General features: G+C 42.1%; 1 protein-coding gene across 2 annotated transcripts in view; it reads left to right on the forward strand.

Moving 5' to 3' along the window:
- The first annotated feature begins 30 nt into the window (after positions 1–30).
- chchd6a (coiled-coil-helix-coiled-coil-helix domain containing 6a) overlaps positions 31–20545 on the forward strand; it is a 78327-nt gene continuing 57812 nt past the window's right edge. Inside the window, exons 1-4 of one of the 2 annotated variants that reach the window (XM_037105117.1) lie at positions 31–243; positions 2631–2721; positions 4443–4563; positions 5903–6035. In XM_037105117.1, the coding sequence (XP_036961012.1) occupies positions 160–243; positions 2631–2721; positions 4443–4563; positions 5903–6035 (429 nt within the window). In that variant the 5' untranslated portion in view covers positions 31–159. The remainder of the gene's footprint in view (positions 244–2630; positions 2722–4442; positions 4564–5902; positions 6036–20545) is intronic. The other variant, XM_037105118.1, reaches the window with a different exon arrangement.

Here is a 20545-nt window from a genome sequence, read left to right on the forward strand (position 1 = left end):
TTACACAGATCTGTCTGAGGGGGATGGTAAAAACGAATCTGGCAACCCAGATCCCATCTGTCACTTATTCTGTCATTGGGCAGGACACTAACATTATTCCATGTTAGTAACGTTATTCTACGCAAGGCAAAACAAAGCTGTTACTTAACGCCAGAAGACATGGGCTCAGGAGAGAGTACGACCAGAAAAGTGTCCTTCGGTGTCGATGATGAGGACAGAGTCAGGATTCTTCGTGGAGTCAAGGTAATGCTATTTTAGCTAGCGTTTGATAAGCCATGCTAACGTTACTTTAATGTTACGCCCAGCGCTGACTAGCCGTTAGCATGTTGCTACACCGCAAATAAAGTTACCAGGTTATTCTGAGATGAACTGACGCAAAGTGTACAACCTGTAAAGCGGCTGCTGAAGTGGGGAGGATGTAAAGGGATGCAGGGGCTGGGTCACGATGACATACAACCTCGAACATGCTCCTATTTCGTCACGCCAAACTTCTGTTGCAAAAAGCCCCATTTAGAAATGCGCCTTGCTTATCGGCAAAGGAACATACCTGGCAGATGACCACCGCATTTTGAAAACTTTCAGGGTCTTCTGGTGCATTCGGCATATACATTATCAACCAATTACGACTAAATATATGATAAATCACTCATTTTTCACAATTCCCCGGTTCCCCTCTAGCGTTTGCTAACAACGTTGAAGACAGCACGGTCAGGCAAGCAGTTCAGAGGCAAACCAGTCGTTAATATTGCCAGCTCTTATTGGAGCATGTCAGGTGAACGGTGGATGTATAGCTATATCAAGAAGAGATTCATATTGACATCTTAGTCTCAAATGTTCATGTAGCTGTTGCACGGGAATACTCTTCTAGAACCATGGCTTTATATCGGCAGATTTTGAATGAAGTTTGGTGCGCTGTGCTCTGCCTCTTGACGCTGCTGCCTTCAAGTCCTGTTGTAAATGTGGGACTTTTGCGATGTCATGATTAACCAAGGAAATGGTAGTACAATTGTAGCTGTAGCCACGAATACCAGACTACTGTACATTTAGATAATGTTATATGTAGTCACTAGCCTACAACTATGGCTTGTATGCACACAGTTAATCTGATTAAAATTACATTAATGTATGTATGTGTATATATTTCACATTGCAATATTAGTATCCACTGAGACTTGGCACAATTCAGGTTAAACTTTTTGCACTACTGGACAAATCTGGACAGTCTTCAACCCACTTTAAAGTAAATCACGCTCTGTTTACATTCATAGTCACACTTTATATATTTGGAGTTTTTATCATGTCGTTCAATTTTTTTTGTTCCGCACCTATAGACCACAGCAAATTCCTTGTATGTTTAAGCTTACTTGGCAATAAAAGCAATTCTCGTTCTGATTGTGATACCTCTCTGTCCTCATGCGATAACATGAATTCGATTCTGCCGCCTTTACATTAGCAGGAGAGATTTGCTGTGTGAGAGCAAGCCCTCTTAATCCTAATGTGCATTAACAAAGTGCAAGACGTCATGTCGCCACAGGCAGGGGGTGTGGAAACAATGAGACTGTGTGGAACACTGTGAAAGAAAAGGATGAACAGGAAAGATCAAAACACCTCGAAACTATTTCAACAGTGTAGGAAAACTACTCTCAAAAAATGAACACAGGAAGCCTTTGATGTTTTTTTTGCGTGGCAGCATACTCCTCACCTACATCTGATGGATTAGATAAAGGAATGCTCCGTAACAGATAAAGAGCAACTTGACACCATCCTAAAATGTTACTTTTAATTGCTGACCTCAGGTGGTTGTGATTCCCACCTTGCTGCAGAGATGTAGGATTTACTGAGTGCACCCTGACCCCTTCACAGCCTGTTGGGAGTGGTCACAGGTAAAGCACCCTTCTGACCACACCCAACAGTGAAGCTGGGTGTGCTCATAGGTTCATTATTGGTTGCTTTCAAAATTAAGATTTGAAGGCTGATGCGTGCCTGCAGTCATGGCAAATTCTGGCTTTCTAAGTTATTTGAGAACTTGTTGTCCAAATGTCCCGTAGGATTTGAATGCACCTTAAGACCTGGCTTTCCTCAGCCACTCAAGTACTCCATAACAGCTACTTGAATATGAAAAGATAACTTGAATGGAAAGCTTAAGTTTAATAGTTTATAGCTGTAGTGCTTCCCTGCATCATAATGAATGTTGAAAATGTCTGTAAAACTCCAGAAAGAAGAACCTCACAGATAATCCCATTTACCAGCCGTGCCTGCACATTCAAATTCTGTGAGTCATAGAAACAGTGAGTCAGTGGCTTGTGCTGCCTACTGTGGTTTTTGGTGTAGCTATGTTTAATCATTTCCCTGGACACACACAGATACACACGCACACACTGACACACTGTAGAGGTTCATGCGTTTTGCCTTCCTCCAGTTTCCTCTGTCTTCCCCAGAGCATTTTAAAAGATTAAAGGATCTCTGACGCCACGTGATGTGCACGGTCGTCTTTTTACTCCAGCAAACTGTTAATACGTTAGATGAAACTTGCAGAAAGGCTGCGCTTTGTTTATCCTTCTCAACTTTAGCGGCATGCCTAGGTTCTCAGCTCTGTGTTGATTTTCTCGCGTGTCTCTTTGTCTGTTCAGCTGTCAGAAGACGTCCTCCAGAGGATGAGAGGAGTCGCCAACATTGCTCCAGCACCCAAATCATCAGCCTCAGTCCCTCAGAAAGACACAGGTATATTCACCGCTACCTCACAACAGGTTTTCAAGTAAAAAAAAACTTAAAACACCAAAGTTTGCTGCCTGACCGGGTTCTGTTTACATGTTGTCAAGACTACAAATGCTGCACGTGCACAGAGTCTGTGTCCTGAAAATACAATTATTGTTTCTTCATCTGCAAACTTGTGGACCAAAAGTTCCACTGGGCATGACAGGGGAACACGACAGATTTGTACGACAGTCAAAAAAACAACAACAAGAAAAAAACGTTTGCCTAAAGCAGTGACTTTAAGTATTTTAATTACATGTCCATCTCAATTTATTTGCTCGAGTTCACTGTTAAGTGTCAGATTTCATACAGGGTTTTTCAGTCATGTGGAGTCAAAGTGAATAAACTGTGTCTGGCTAAATTAAACTACCGCAAACATATGTATAAACCTTTCATGTTTGTTTGGTTATTACACATAGAGATGAGGGGAACTTTCACAGAAACATTATGTGTTGTTCAAGTGTTTATGATTCAAGTATTACACCTAGAGGAAATTAATTTCAAGCTGGTTATTCTCTCTTATGTAGTAGATAGCGCATAGCTATTTAAGTCATGCACTTTGAACAATATGATAGAAAACTTGCCATTAAAGGTGACCCTTTACGTTGACTTAGCTTATATAATTAGATGGGAAATGTACTTGTAATACTTAAAAATACTTAAAGTGACTTTGAGGAAGTGTTTTTAAAGAAAATCTAGTGATTCAGCAAAAAGACTGCTAATCTTATATAGATATAAACAATGCCTGTGCTTGGAGAACGCCTGCGTCACAAAGTGGGAGCCTGAAGGTTGAAAGACGAGAGCATTCCAACTGTAGGCAGGGAGTGTGCTTTGACTTCCATGATGGCAGTGGTTCCCAACGTGCCTCTGCAGGGCTTTTGTACATAACTAAATTGTATATGATTTATTTAAAAAAAAAAAAAAACTAAATAAGGAAAAAGTTACTGCATCATAAATCTGCTGTGTAGCAGTTTAGTAAGGTGACTCTGTTGTGCATGACAGTTGAGTAGGTTTTTTTCTGAAGAACTCAATAACTTTGTTCAGGATGTCAAGTGGCTTCTAACTTCTAACACTAATATTTTTGATATAAGTTAATATCTTTATACACGGAGCACACTGCAGCCTCTCTTCATCGCCCACCGTTGAACTGGTGAAGCCAAAGGCAAGATATGCTTCGTCATATTTTATTATCTTTGTTTCGGCTGTCTGTTACACGCCCCCCCGCGACACAGCTGGGCCCTCCTAGGCTCGAATTCAAGATATCTCGCAGTAAAAGATGGCCCTGACAGATAATTTGGCCCCGAGTCAAAGATGCTTTTCACTGCCATGTCTTGCCGGTGAAACAGGTTATACATTCAAGCCACCAGAAACTCCCACACGTTTAATCAGACAAGCGTTCAGTGCTCCTGTCGTTTAAATGTGTATCTGATGTTGTGGATATGTTGGGCGGACACTGTAGTCTTCAAATTTAAGTAGACCCTTACTTTTTCAAAGGTCATTTTAACAAGAAACTAAGGACAGTCTCAATTTAGATAATCAGGTTTCAAGTTTTTGACCTTTAATTACAGTATGCACTGATTATATATTAGGTATAAATAAGGCTTATCAGACTGCCACAGTTCATAAAGGTGTGTCTTCTGTTACAGTTTTGCCCTCCACGCTCTCTCTCTCTCTCTCTCTCTGTCCAGGTGCCTCTTGCAGCCCCAGCTCAAGCCCTCGTCCCCAGCAGAGCCCACAGCACCGGGCCCAACCCAAAGCCCAGTCCAACGCCAGCAAACCAGCCTCCTACACCAAGGAAGAACAGAGAAAGTGGGTTGAAGCAAATGTCTGATTTGTTGACAAAAATTCAATCTGATTTACAGTCCGTCTGGTAAACATACAGACACCCTTGATGACAAAAGTCACTTGGGATATCGATGAAAATGACCAGATTCTCTACTCTGCTCTAGAGTCTTGGTTTAGTTTACATCGCTCATAAAGACTTGAACAAAGCACTGTAGTTACTATTCTGCACAGTTTTAAACGCTCAGTCAACAGCTCCTATAAACATTCATGTTCGAGTTTCATCTGAAATTAAATGGCCAGCAAGTAGTTCCTGAGCTTTTTCAGAGGCATCATTCATGTGTGAGACTGTTGACAGTAACGCTGATATCGCCAACATAATTAAAGTTGCTCCAGGACGATCATTTCAACTGCCGTAGTTCAACATCTGGAGAAGGCCATCATGGCTGGCTTGCTTTAGCATAGCACTCACATAACCCAAGTTCACTTGTCATGTCTCATTTCTTTTCGGCTTTCTGTCCGTAGGAACCAAAATAACGGTTTCACAGGATTATACATATCTTTTAAAGTTCTCCCATGTGAAGGTTTTGCTGGTCTTTTTCCAAAAGTAGCTAAGCTATAGCATTTGAAAAAAGCTTTTACAGCAAGAGTTATGTACGGATTTGATCACATTGTAATGAGATTTGTCCCCTGTTGTGCAATCTGAGGGCAGTATCACAAAACCGACAAAGAAAGTTGCCAGAGATCAAACTGAACCCTGACATGTTACATGTATTATGTAGGCACAACAAAACAGGAGCTAAAAACCAGAAGCTGTGAGTGTAAGTTTTCTGTTTGTGACTTTGATGTTAAATCATTCAGTAGCTAGGCACTTTAAGTGTCATAACCACAGTTTGAGTGAACAACATTATATGGGCGTTGAGGCAGTGAGAATGCCACAGAGAGGTGAAAACCGGGACAGAATCCTCCTCCAGAGAGAAACCTGTCAGATACTCTTCCTCAACACGTGGATAGAATAAACAGCTTGACGGGAGAGCTGTCCTTTATTTTTTTGTGTTTATTCACTACAAGAAGGAGTCAGCACCCCACACTAAAGCTATATACATGAGATGAGTGCATTGTCTCTTATTTGTCATTCCTTGTCCAATTCAAGCCATCTTTATTTGTATTATTTTTTTCTCAGTTCCTCTCGATGTTCCTCTCAGAGCATCTATTGTCATTTGAGAGTACAACTTTGTCTGGGCTTGTGAAATATATATATGGTGGTATATGCTGCCCCCTTGTGGGGAAATGCGTTAGGATGGTTCAACCACTGACGACAGTATGCCAAGGAAAGAAGCATCAGTCTATCTGTGTATGTGTGCAGGTATGAACATCAGCAGACTATACTGAAGGAGGAATTGGCCAAGGTGGCACAGAGAGAGAGCGAGGAGATGACTAAAGCCAGGACCCAGGAAAGGCTACAAACACGTCTGGAAGCCGAGAAGACCAGAAAACTGGTACGCACTCACTCTCACACACACACACACACACACACGCACACACACACACACACACACACAGAGTCTTCTTTCCATAACTGCAAGCTCTTCATTCCTGTACATCCACACAGCGGCAGGTTCCGTCCTAGTCCCCCACAAAGGGTCAAGCGAGTACTGAGCAAAATTCCTGTCACGTTGAATATTGATAACACAAACCGTTACATTTACGTGGAGACTAAAGTGAAACACATGACATTTACACTTGCTAGTTCAAATAAGGATAGACGGCATCAAAAAAAGCGCTGCTCAGCTTTCTGCCGCGGTTTGACATCTTGTGTGTGTTTCATTAATTGTACAACAGATACGCAGAAAATTAAGGTAGGAACGTTAGACATACCAATCCATAATCAAAAACAGTTTAGTTTTGAGCTGCTTATGAAAAGTGTTGTCCAATCCTGGTTTAAAGGCTGTTTGACAGTAAACTGATAAGACTTTCTGAACTCATCAGACTGTTCTAACTCTTATAGGTACTGGGTCACTATATCCACATAACTGAAAGAGCTTGTTGTGTTAATATTGTCATGAAAGTACCAATAGTCATACAAAATTGATACAAAATTGGTGCTTGATCATAAATTGTGATACCTGATTTCTTCCAGCTCACCCCACCCTGTCATAGCCTGCTGGTAAACCACTACTTCAGAGAGTACTTCATATTAGTTTCACGCAGTTTGTTTTATTTTCTGTGCATGTGTATTATGTACTTAAAAATATACAAAGTATAAATTGCCTGAAAGTTTAGGTTGAAGTGGAATTATAGTCTGACTGAGATCTATAGAAAATGTTATTCAACTGTGACGCTTTAATCGAGCATTTATTTAGTGCTTCTGAGGAAATTTCCAAAATATGGGGATATGGTGTATAATGATGTGATATTATTTGGAGGCGGTATCGCCCAGCCCGTCCTCCTGGTCTGTGTTTCCTGGGGTCAGAGACGCTGAATTGGATTCTCTTCCAATGGTAACCTTTGCCAGTTGGCCCGGTAGGTGGAGCTGTTGTAGTCTGTGTGTGATGACACTGGATTTTTTTAGTTTTGGTCAGCAGTCATTCCAGCACCCTTGACTGAAGGCCATTTGTTTATTTATTTATTATATTTTTACATGCAGTGGTAAAGCGGTAAAAGTGGATTCGTTTGAGTGTCTGTCAGTGGCTGGAGATGCGTTTGTACAGGGTCAAGTCATGATTCAGCCCGGTGAGGTTTTTCCTCTGGTGTAATCACACGTTTACACCAGCATTTCGCTCTGACACAAATTGGGTCTTGGGATTGCATTTGTAATTTCCATGGCGATGCTCCCTCCTCCTCCTCCTCCTCCTCCTCCTCCTCCTCCTCCTGTCACCTTTTACATCCCCGTTCTCTTTCTACCTCCCCCTCTCTGTACCATTTTCTCTCTCCCTCTCTTCCGTGCGCTCTGTCTGTTACCCCCACCTTCTATCTCCCTCTGTCTTCCTCTCTTCTCTATCCCAGCCCATCACTCTCTCCTTCCTGCCCTGGAGACAGTATTATCAGTGCAGTGCAAGCGGTAAATTGCACCCTGAGAGTTTCCTGTAGCTAGAGATAGGGACGGTGAGGGGTTGGGGGTTCGGTCGTAGGAAGGGGAGAGCTTGTTTTACACGCCAGCTGCCGCCTGTTCCTCTTCCCTCCTCCTGTGTTGAGACATGCTGTAGTGCCCGTCTAATCTCCACTCCAGCACACTCCCGCACCGCTAATAGAAAGCTGCTGGAGGGGCGACGCGAGCAGAGTGACCTGTCGAGCGGGACTGGACTCGCCAATGCCGAGGGCTCCTTGTAATTACCGTTCCGTGTGATGTGAATACATATACGCGCATACACATGAAGTGTGGGCAGATTTGCTCACACTGACATGAGATTTGTTTCCCTGTACCAGAGAGCGCTATCGCCCATCATCTACAGCTCTTTGTCCCATGCAACCAAAAAATCCCTGTGAAGTCAAGCGGGTACAGCGTCAGCGTTGAGCTCCGTCAACCCAACACATCCAAAGTTTTGGCCGGAATATTACATATTACATTTCTTCAAACTCTGCGAATGGAGAAACACTTATTATTCGGAGGCCCTGTCTAAACTAGCCCTAGCTAAAAGATAACACCCTTTGAACTGAGAGCAGGAGAAGCTTCTAGGTAGACCTCTTTAGTCCTTTGTGGCTCTACAAACGGTGTGATGCCCCTTAGGGTTGTTAAGGAGTCACTCAGTACGGTACCTTGATGATAAAGATCCGCGAAAAAGTGTGTTTTTGAGTGTTGCTTTGGCAGCTTCTCATCATTCAAGCTTGGCTACTGTTGAGTTTACTCATGAAAAAAAACAAAAAAATCTCACCTAGAAATGGAGTAGAAATGGGTATTTGTATTCTCTGTCTCTGAGGCATAGATGCTACCCAGAGACTACCATGTGCTGACTCTTAATTTTAATTAATATAACCATAAAATGAAGAGGAAACAAGTGGTTACGCCCTGATTCATTGTTGATACAGGGATACTGTCAGTTGTGTATAAAGTGTATAAAGTATGCAGACATGCGGGCATTTGTAGTTAAAGTTGCCAATAGTACTGTTAAACAAAAGAGCATTTTTTTTTAAGGCGAAGGAAGCAGGATTTCTGTATTGATTTAAAGGTGCAATATGTAAGAATCAGCCATACATCAAATTCATGCTGAAAACCAATCTGGGGGCAGCATATCACCAGATTAACTGCTAACTGCTGCTAACTGTAGCTCCCCTTAGCTACAGTGGTTGGCTCAGTTAGCTGTGCAGGTAGCGGCTCAGACTGGGAGCTTGAAAGATGAGGGCTGTGGTGAGGAGCTCTGGACTATGGCAGGCCGGGGCTAGTGGGTTACCAAACTTATTATGTATTATAATACATGGCCATCATGATATTAAGACTAGAACGTATTAACCTTCAATTCTAATATTCAGACTTTGAAATTGATTCAAATGTTGAAATATTTTAATGATGAATAAAACGTACAATAAAAATAAAACTGCAGTAGCAAAACGCTTCTTAAAAAGGGTAACATTGGACAAAAATGATGGAGGTCATGTGCATCGGCCTTCGGAGAAGTTGTTAAGACATGTACAGTAGGTCAGTAATCTTATTATTGCCACACGCCTAGACACAGTGTTTTTCCATTTTAATATGACCAAGATGGTGCATATCTTGTTTTATGTGCCATAATGTAAATGCTGCTAAAATTCCTGTGCTAATTTTAGAGTGGTTAAAAGTTAAGAACTAACAAAGGTGGGGAAAGCCTGGAAACAACAACACTCAATTGAAGAGTGTATTTCATTGTTACTGAATTCAGCTTTACATTTGAAAGACAAATGTGTTATTTCTCATTTCTGATGTTACTGCTTTAAACGTGTGTATCATAAATATGGTTTGTTGTTACTTGAAAAATGACTGCCATTTGCACCTTTACTGCGGTATCTGCAGTACACGTACTTTGAAAATACCAAGAATTCTCATGTATTTTCATAAAGAACCCTTCAATTAGAGGACGTGTCAGCATGGCTGCTGGTGTCTGGACAAAGTTAGCGGGCTGCTGTGGTCAGAACGACTTCCATTTGGCAGATGGCCAATGTTAATTTCACACCCTTTTAGGGGAAAGTTAAAAAGTAACTCAGTATATTGCCTGTAGAAAAAGGATGAGACAGGCTGAACAAATGAGACTATGAGAAGTAAGAGGTGACAGCTGATTAAGCATTGACTAAGTAACGGGTGGAGGATGCGGGGCTGAAAAAGAAGCGACTGAATGTTTTTGTGAAGGGGTGAGGATGAAGAACGACGAGGAGCCGAGAATGAATGGGAGCGAAAGAGAAGATGACGCGCATTTCCTGTAGAATTGAGCTGAAGAGGAGCAAATGAACCAGAGGGGGGAAAGAGAAGCCTTCACAAGTGATTTAACATTTCCTGGAGTGTCATGAAGAGGTGGACGAGTGTAGAAACAGTGCGGGGATGAGGTGGGGCGACTATTGCTTGTCTTTGTTCGCTGAATTTAAGAATATGGAGGGAAATACGAATGAAGGAAGTTCACTAGATCATTTAACTTAGCTTGCAATTAAGAGGATGCTGGTGTAAGAAAACAGTGTTTGGCAGTAAAGATCAATTATGGTGGACGAGTATGAAAGGAAAAGAAAGAAAAGATAGTAATAGTATTTGGCACAACATCCCAGCATTCATTTAAATACGAGACAGAATACAATTTTAAATATTTTTGCTCTGTAAAAAAAACGTGTATGTCATAAATATTAATGCAAAGTGACCCTGCATTGCAGGTCATAGCATCATGCCGGATAAGGGGACAAATATTAGTGCACCTACCTGTGTGTTCACAATTCCGTCATTGCTGATTGGAGCTGGAACCGATAAATACCCATGACTGCAGAGAAATCTGATGTGGGAGTGGATACTGATTGTGCATATTCCCATTCAGGACAGAGGCCAGATGTCAGTGGGTGTTTTCATGCAGTGTGAAAGGGGAATTTGATTAGGGGTATTTCATTTTTTTTTTTTGCAAGTACTCAAATATGTAAGTACCCTTTAATGCCCATCACATGTCGCAAACAGGTAAAGAGACTGAAAGGACAAGCTGAAGATGACAAAACATCAGCGTCTCATTCAGCAGTTTGGCAGGAAAAAAGGGGTGACGATGAGAAAGGAGGAGGAGGGCGCAAGAGGTGAGAGTTGACGGTATACATGCGCGGCCAGTCGCTTTGTAAAGGATCGCTGCGGGAGCAGATAGGAACAAGGTACGGAGTCTAGCCCTGAGTGTGGAACAAAGGTGTGAGGAGCAGGGGAGACAGGTGACTAAGTGCTTCCTGTCCTGTGTGTGCGTTGGCGCAGCACTGAGTCACAAGAGGGCCAGACAAATGATGTGCGGCATGGGCTATTTGGTTGCGTCTTTCTTTTCTCCGCCTTTCACTCCCTCGCTCATTTCCTCCTGTCTTTTGTCCTCTTCCTGGTGAACTGCCTGATCCCGCTCTTCCTCGGGCGCTTTCTTCATCTTTCAGCCAAGGCCCTCACCCGCTGCGCCGTCCTCTGTCAATGGTCTTTGTTAATGGCAAATCTTCCACAGATTAATTTCAGAATGAGAGAGGGGATCGGGAGAATGGGAAGAAAGGAAGTTGAACTAAAGGGCTAAAAGGGATTTTCTCTTTTTATAATGTATTAATGGCCTTTTGGTGCCTGTTGAAAGCAAAAAAGGACGGGAAAAAAAGGTTATAAGTCACATTAGCATATGGTAAATTTCTCTCTCTCTGTAGAACAATTAGGAGGCCCATTTTATTAGCTGCCCTTTAACTTTGTCTGATGGAGCTTCAGTTAATACAAAATGCCATCCGACGCTTTCGTGATTCTTTGAACACAACTGTAAAGCGCTAGTGAATCGGTTGTATATTACTAGGACATGATGTGACGGGGGGAAAGTGTGAGCTGGTTAAAGTTGCTATGTGTGAATAATAGGGTTTTTCATGTTATTCTAAAAACATTTTCTGAAGATGTCGGGAGGACGATCTGCATGGGGCTCACAGCAGAGTTGAGAACCAGAGGCACTTACATAACTTACATAATATTGACATTTTATCAACTTTTTTAAGTTGACACCTCGGAGATATGGAGCTGCGTTATCCTTCATTCGGTCTTTCAGCTTGGTGCTGAGCAGGAAGTGCACAGTAGGTTTTTCATTCAGAGACTTTTTTTCAGAAAGCCTCTGCCTGCTGTGGATGTAAACAACACTTTGAGAAGGTGAGAAGTGAACCAAAACAGTAATGTTGCGAGCTGAATGGCTTAACATTGAGCTGAAAGAGTCTATTATGCTCCTTAAATGAATCTTATTGTGCCTTTTTGTTTGTTTCCTTTTACAGAGTTTCTTATGCATGTTAAAGATCTTGAAAGATTAAGTACCCAAGGTGCGCACCATCAGAAGCTCCTCTCAGTTCTGCCTTTAATTCCGTGACATCCTGACATCACACTGCGTCACCATGTCACACATGATGTGCTTGATTTATGCCCATATTTATGGTAAAGTTGAAACCAACTGGAAGCTGAAAACAATACAGTGCTTACTTGACACACAGTGAGCAGCGCTGGCTCATATATATATAAATATTAAACCCATCCTCTTGACAGAGCCGCTGAAGTTCATCTCAATTTGTTGGCCGCCTGGGGGGGACCACAGCACAGTCCACATGCTCTCGATGGTGCTCAATACAGGACTTCAGGCAATTCCAAAACTTAAATTCTAGCCATTCTTAACCATTCTTTATCACTCGTGATGGATGTTTGGGATCATTGTCCTGCTGGAACACTAGGCCCAGAACACTTGGTCTATAATAATTTCACTATTAAACAAAACTTCATTAATGTGTTTTTGTGACAGTTAATGTTTTTCCATCACAGTAATAAGAGTTGTAGAAATTATTGGATCTCAAGACCACCACGATATACATGTTCTTTTTGTCAATAAACCTTTGACAATGACTGTATATTTGAGGTGCATATTTGGGATTTTTCACTGAACAGTTGGTTAAGTCTTTCCATTGAAATGGCAAAGGGTTAGACAGATTGATAGGAAAGCTCAGCGGTGTATGACAGCTACGTCCCAGAGGGAAAACCTTTTGGAGGGGATTTTGACAGAGGGGGGAATTTCACCTCCACTGGCAATTGCCAGATGCTTTCTAAATGTTGAACCTCCACAATTGAACAGCCTTACGAACTAGTGGCACTCTACCAGGTTCTGAGATTAGAGTTGCCATGTAAACCACGGGAGGGGGATTGTCACGCAAGAGGTGACACAAGATTTGCCTGCAGACTGCGCAGAGCTAAAGACAAATGTGAAGTGTCACTTTTACAAAGGTATGAGTACAAAGGCTCAGTTCAGCCTCAGTTAAATGATAAGTTGCTGCATATGTGCATGTTTCCGCAACCACCCATCTGTTGAAAATGCCAGATTAACGGTTCCTCGGAGTGACACTAGATGGCAACAAAAGCCTGTTCCATATTTCACTGATTTTTAAATTTTTTTTTCCCTTCAAGGTGGGAGCATCTCTCTCCTTTCTTCTCTCTCATTCTGTCTGTTGCTTTGTCTCTCTCAACATCGCGCACTCTATTAAGTTACATTGTCAAGTGTGAAATCCACTCGTCGGCAAGCCAGTTACAAATGTTATTTCCCATGTTAATCTAATAATCTGCCTAATCCCTCTTCGCACGGTGACCTTTCATTGCTTCTTCATTGTATTTACTTCAGTGTTTGGTTGTAATGGCACAGTGAAGGTGAACATCTTATTATCAAGCTCAAACTGTTTTCGTCTTCGGGGAAGTCGTCACTTGAGCTGCTGAGAGCTGTCGACGTCTTCCGTCCCATCATTTTGTGTACGTGTTAATGAGTATCAGTGTGTCGTTCCACAAGAAGTAATTATCTGAGTTTAAATGAATTAATTGAGTGAGTTTTAATGTCACACCAGTCACGGACACTTTTGTTTGTGAGTCGTAAAAAGGTAGTTCTCCCCTGGTGAATATTTAAAAAAGCAGCGCGTCATTTACATTTATTTAGCTGTTGAGCTGCGCGGCACGGCTGGATGTCTTACTGATTCACCGTCGTCTATCAGTCAGGGCATTGTAAAACATGATTACAGTTCCAACACAATTGCCACGGTAAGGTGAAAGACTCGCACCGTGTCTATACAGGAGGCGTAAGCGTGAGCAGCACTTCGGCAGAGCAGCGGCTTCAGTGTTCAGACACAGGAGGCGTTCAGGCGCAGAATTGAGCGTGGATCGTCTGAGTTTTGACGGTGCTCAGAGCCCAAATAAAGGGTGAGCTGTTACGCAGCGAACACGTGTGAAGACAGGCAGGTTTATTATAAGATAAGCATCGAAAGACAAGTGCGTGTGAGACGGAAGACTGATAAATGCTGTCAGTCAGCCCAGCACGAAGAACATTTTAAGATCAGAATACTCCAGTGGAGCCAGTCCTGCAAGTGGTTTTGCCCTCAAGTGCTTTTCTTGACATGGCAACATGCAGCTCTGATTAATTACCTTGATCAGTCAGCAGCTGAGCAGGATCTGATGGGTCCTGCCACATCTATTCTTGTTACACTTACAGTTACTACAAGGCTGTCTAAACAAACGCCTCATTAATTAATTACCTTTACTTTGTGATATATGACCACTGCTCTTTTTTTTTCCCTGAAACTTTTAATTAGTTTGCAATTTTAGGAGATTAAATTAACTTAACTGACCGGTTTCTTCTCATCAGTGAAGGTGAGGTGGGGTTCCTCCTCTATGAAAAGCTACAGGAGACTCTAATCGGGAAGATGTTTGCACTAATCGAAGCTGTTTCATTGACATTCATGAAATACTCTCTGTTCATTAGTGCGATACCACTCTGTTTATCACACTGCTTTCTTCAAACAGTACTACAGCCATTTATTATTGTACTTCCATACGATTGGGGAACTAATGGGGCAACCAACAGAGAATGCTTTAACTCTGTACAGTATCTACATTCCTCATAATCCATGTCAGTAGCGTCTTCCATTATACCCTCGCTGCCTGATGAACACCCTGCATCTCTGAATTCCACAATCCACTGTATGTAATACAGACTTTTTATTATTTGAGCTGTTAGCCTGATGAAGTCACTGATTATTCCAATTTTAATCGATGGTCGACATTGATTCATAATATCCTAAGATTGATGGATAGACATGAACTTGTATCACTTTGTACGGGACGCGGTGCATTCAAGTGCACCTTATAAATTGAGAGAGCTATACTTATATGGCCACAAATGTTGTTGCAGGGTTTATTTCTTATTTCCCTGTGTTGAAACACAAAGGACTACATCTGTCGCTACTGTAATTGCTCTTTCACCACAGCAGTTATTTAATAATTAGATTCTAAAGTCATTACAACATCCTATTCAGTCTTCCACTTTAATCACAAATCTCCCTGTTTCATTTAATTTCTAATGTAAACATTAACAATAAGCAATATTTTCAGTAATGTGCCAGTTTAGATGTTTTCTTGTAACATTTACAGCATCACTTCTCTCAGAATCTCTTTCACATCCAAGCAGAATTGGTATTGTTACTGAATTATCCCAGAACAGATTCCATATTGAGTCAGACTGATTCAGAATCTTGTGTGTTGGAAATAAAGTGATTTGGGGAATCAGTGAGGATACGCAGCTGAAATCATGACAACACCATCGGGGGTATTTCATTAATTTGCTTCATCATGTTCCTATATTTGGTTAAACAATGAGACTTTTAAACCTTGGGATCTTTGCTGTAACTTTATGCTATTTCAGTTTAACATCTGCACTGATGTGTCCTCCCCCATGGGCCCTTCAGGGTTCCTGAGGTTACACGTTCTCACATCTTCAATCAAAAAGTTCACATTACCTCATACTATCATCATTAATAATGTGTCATGGTGCTGCGTTCTGTGCTTGTTCTCTGTTTCACATATATCCTGTATTGATGTAATAGCCATGAAAGTACTACATATTTAAAACCCCGGCACAGAATTCCGCTCACATCTCAGGAATGTTTTCCCCTCAGCAACACCGTGCATCACCACAAAGACCATCGGGCCAAACGTTGAGCGAAATTCCTCGCGTTTTTTTTATTCCCAGATGGCAGTGTGATGCGGCAGCACCACTCGAGAGCGAGATAGCGCCGGGATCCCTCTCGTCTGTCTGTCTGTTTGTCAAGCAGCCCTGCTGGAATGAGCCAGATGTCGGCTCTGATTGGACAAACCTGCCTCTCTCGTTTATACCTAAATCCATGTAATCAGCTGGAGATTCTCCACTGATGGAGCGACAGTGTTGTCTCTCTCTTACACACTCAGGAAACTCATTCAGACTTTGGTTAAGGGTGTGAGCGAAACAGCTGCTTACACACACACACACGCGCGCGCGCACACGCATGCACACAAACACACACACACTCACACACACGGGAGGGAGGCAGACTGAGGCAGATGGGGACATGCTTCATTATAGCAGTACATATGAGCTGGTGAGTAGCTTGATGTTTTCTCATGTAGTCCTCTGACTGCTTATTTAGTCAGACATATGGTAATACACTGCTATTATGCCGTTTAGATGAGTGAAAAACAGGTTAAATGAGTTGCCTTGTTTAGCGCACCGGCTTTGTCATGAATATCAATAGATTCACGTCCGTCAAGCAATTTAAAGTTATGACTGTGACTATGAATTTAAAACACACACACACACACACACACACACACACACACACACACACACACACACCCTCCTTTAACTGTGTGCGGGCACGTGCACCGCGCAAATGCATTCATTCATTTAGACATCTAAACTCAAACGCAGTTAATCACAGAGCTTGTTCCTGTGTTTTGGGACGAAAAAAAAAAAAGTCTAGGAGGGAGAAGATCAAGAAAAGCGAAGGAGGCGGAAGTCAAAGTGGAGGGGAGAGGAGAAAATGTAACGCGGTGAAAGGGTGAAAAGGAATGAAAGACCGGAAAAGAGAGAGATAAAGGAGAGGGGAATGTTGGGAAATGACGGCGCAGGCGAGACGGGGAGGCGTCGGGAGCGAAGGAAGAGGAGGGGAAAGAGGTGAGTGAAGGTGGCGTACAGATAAGCCCGTGGTTGTATCAGTAATTGTCATCTGCAGGCACTGACATGGTTCTGCATGTAAAGCTATTAGACTGTCTGTGTGCTCAAAAAGCCAGCTTCCCTCGCCGCGTTCTCTGATAGTCGGTAAGGTGAGCCGAGTAAGCAGGCAGGCAGACATGTCCAGTAAATCTTGGTACTCTGAAAAAACAGGACACACTGAGAAAAGAACAGACATCAGGCTAGATAGTTTTAGTTTTAGTTTTTTTTTTTATTTACTAGGCACTAGTGAATTAGGGCTTCACAACTAATTGAGTAATAGCAATGTGACAAATGTATCCAAATCGCAGAAGCTGCAGTTTTTTTGACACGGGTAAAATGTGTGACAAAAACAGCATTAAAATGAAGACCTGTAGTTGTGCAAAGATGCAAATCTTGTTCTCCAGATGAAAGAAAACATGTTTGATTTGGACGCACCACAAGAAATGTCACATCTTAATGTTAAAGGAGACCTGTTTAATCATTTTCAGGTTCGTGATTTTAATTTGTGTTACTGCTAGAATAACTTTACACTCTGGAATGCTCAAGATGCGTCAGCTTTCTCAATTTCTAAACTGTAATGTAAGGCAGCTTGGTGAATTTAAAGGTGTCACAGTGTTCCCCACCAGCCTGGTCACACATCTTATCATTGTAAAAACAATATCCTTAAAACTTTCTGGCTAACTTGAACTGCAGGGCCCATGTCTAAACATCTTGATCTGTTCAGTAAATATCTAGTTGTAAGTGACGATAATGACCAGCTTGGCTTTATCTTGAACATCAGCCATGAGCAAACGATCTGGAATGCAGAGGGTCAGATTTTCAGCTGGATTTAGGGATATGATTAACATTTATACATGGGTCTTCACCAACGTGAACACTGTTGATCACTGATTTACCAAAAACGAATTCAAAACAATATGATTTTGAGACCGGCAAGTTTATATGCGTTCGGATCAAAGACCTATCCAGCACAGAGTCTTAGCGGTACATCTGCTGGCAAAAAGCAGCGTTGCCACGAATGATGTAGCTTCTTATTTTTGGGAGTGAATCATCTACCATGAGCAAGTAAAAATATCAAATCCTGTCAAATCGATTATGTTAAATTGCATTACATTAAATCACAGCTGAATAGAGAAGACAGTTTGACATGTCACAGTATGAGAAAACACGTTTAAATAATCAAATTAATGGCTGAATTCCATTTACAGGCTTCAGTTGCAGGATGCTGGTATTGTGCGCGCTGACTCACTGTCACACCGTCACGCCGTCATGGCCTTTCGGGAAACTTGAACACCTGCTTTTCCTACTGTGGCATGTCAAAATGTCACATCCTATCAGAGTCAAGCCTGGATTCTAGACATTTTAAATGCAGTGCAATTTTTGATTGCATCTATGATTTTGGTGAGTCACAAAAAAAGAAAAAGTATATTTAGCGCATTTCATATTTCAATAAGTCGTGGGCTGCTTGGATTAGCAATTCAAATTCAACCATGCGAAAAGCTTAACTGGGACAAGTTAAATCATTCCTCAAACTTACGGTGACAACACGATTTCCTTATGCGCTGTGTAAAATGCTGGAAGTTGGCAAATGCACCCAGCATATGGGGATGATGCAAACAGGGCAGAATTTATAGATGAGAGTAGTGGCTCAAATGTTACCACTCATCAAACCAAAGAGGACCAATCGTGGCCATCAAGGAACAATAGCTCTCTAAATCTGCAGCTGGAATGATTAGGATTTCTTTTCAGAAAACCGAAGAGGCTGCAAAACATCCCTAGTTTACTTAAAAAGAAAAAAAGTCACGAGATACATATTTTTAATGATGTAGTACAGCAGCTGGAGTACCGTCATAAGATGAATGATGTAACAACCATGGTAGATTGCACAAGAAGTTATTTAAAGAGAGGCACAGCATCATGTAAAAATGCTCCTAGTTTACATGCAATCTTTGGTTTATCTGTCTGCAATGATGGCACTGTATACGTTCAAATATAGGCGGATGATTAACAAAGTGATCGGTCGTAGTAAAGGGAGTAAAAACCACAGGTGGAGGAGGGGAGGATGAGCAGGAAAGGACTTTGGCCCTTATTGTCGTACTCCTTCCTCCGCGTAGCTGCCTGGCTGTAATTATCAGTCAGATTATTATTGAGTGCTAATTTATTGCCTCGCTGGGAGCTATGTGTTAAATAAACGCAGCGGAGTAAATAAAGAGAGGGGGAGAAAGATGGAAAGGGAGAACAGACTGCCGCTGCTATCAGATGGCAACACAGCGCACATACACACACTGCTGCCCAGGGGGAAGAGTGAGACGCGTGAGGGTGTATTCCTACGTGTCTGTGACAGGCGCGCTTGCAAGCCCAAACACTAGTGCTCCATGCCCATGTGTTGTGTTGATTATCCACTGGACTGTTAACATCGGTGCACTGCCCTCAGATGCTCTCTTCATGTGTTCCTTCAGTACTGGATCAGAGAGTTGGCCCTCCATCGCTGATATCACTGTGATGTCTACCCGGCAGACACACTGACTAACAGCTCAGCCAGCTGCCATCTGTTGTCCCCACAGCTTAGCCTCAAAACCTGCAGTACGGTATGGCTGTCGTAGAGCAGAGCTGTAGCTCTGTAAAAAAAAAACATGTTACACTTTAACCGAGTTTGAGGTTTGAGGTTATTGGGGGACTGCGGTGTCTGATATTTTGAGTTTGATGGTTTGGTTTGGCTCTGTTGATCAGGGCCTGGTACTGGTGCATGAACTTGCATCGACATAAGTCCATTCGCCGTTACGAGCCTGATACTGGAAATTGTTTTTCACTGTTTGTCGATACCAGCAGCCGTACAATACCAGAGTTTCTGGACAACTTCTTGCTTACGAAGCATACTTTTTCAATACCCTTCTACGTAAGATATTGATATTTTGTGCGGGTATATAGACACGAAACAAAACCCCTGTCATTTAACAAAGAAACCAAAGTGATCAAATATCAGATGTTGTGCCAACACTAGCACATAAAAAAACAACTCATTTCTAATCAATCTAACAAGCAAAACCAAGTACACAAATTAACTTTTTGGTACTTGTTTTTTAGTACTCAGTAACATGGACACAATGTTAAGACTCAAGGATTGATTAAGAAAGCTGGATATGGAGTTACTACTTGTCCTTGTTGCCAATGTGTCCTAGTGCCCACTCACAGACCTGTGGCGCCACTGACACCTCTGACTGCAAACATGGTACATTATCCCTTTTTGTGTTGAACTCTGAAGCCATGGAATTGTTACGTATTGTGTGTAAAACTTCCCCAGAGCCAAGAAAAGCGCGGAAAACCCTGAAAGCTACACGGCAGCTTTTCATTTGAGTGAGCAGGTGGTCCTTAGGGATTGGTATGTAGATCTTATTATACACCTATAGTCAGACTAGACCGTATGGGCTTAAGGGTTATTTCATTCTGTGGACAGCTCTGATGACCTGTGTTGTCGGTGCAGCGCGGACAAACCAAGGGAAAATCAAAAAAAGGTTTATTCATCTAGCATCCGCGGCAGGCAGTGCTGTACTTTACTCTGATCAAAGGCTCGAAGTGTCCTCTCTGGTGGTCAGACCATACAGGAGATCACAAAGAAATTGCAGGATATGAACATTAGTCGAGACTCAAACTGGACTCCCTCTGATATAAATGACGGGTGTCTGGAGACAGCGAAGGAAGATGACCAGCGCAGAACCCGTTGGGGGCCATTGGCAAATTTGTTTAGCTTTTTTTTTAATCCCCAGCTTCACCCTGTGCTCAGCGTGAGTTGTCATCTTACCACTAATGAACTGCATCTGAGGTCT

This window comes from Acanthopagrus latus, chromosome 7, assembly GCF_904848185.1.
Source record: "Acanthopagrus latus isolate v.2019 chromosome 7, fAcaLat1.1, whole genome shotgun sequence".
Classification (NCBI taxonomy): domain Eukaryota; kingdom Metazoa; phylum Chordata; class Actinopteri; order Spariformes; family Sparidae; genus Acanthopagrus; species Acanthopagrus latus.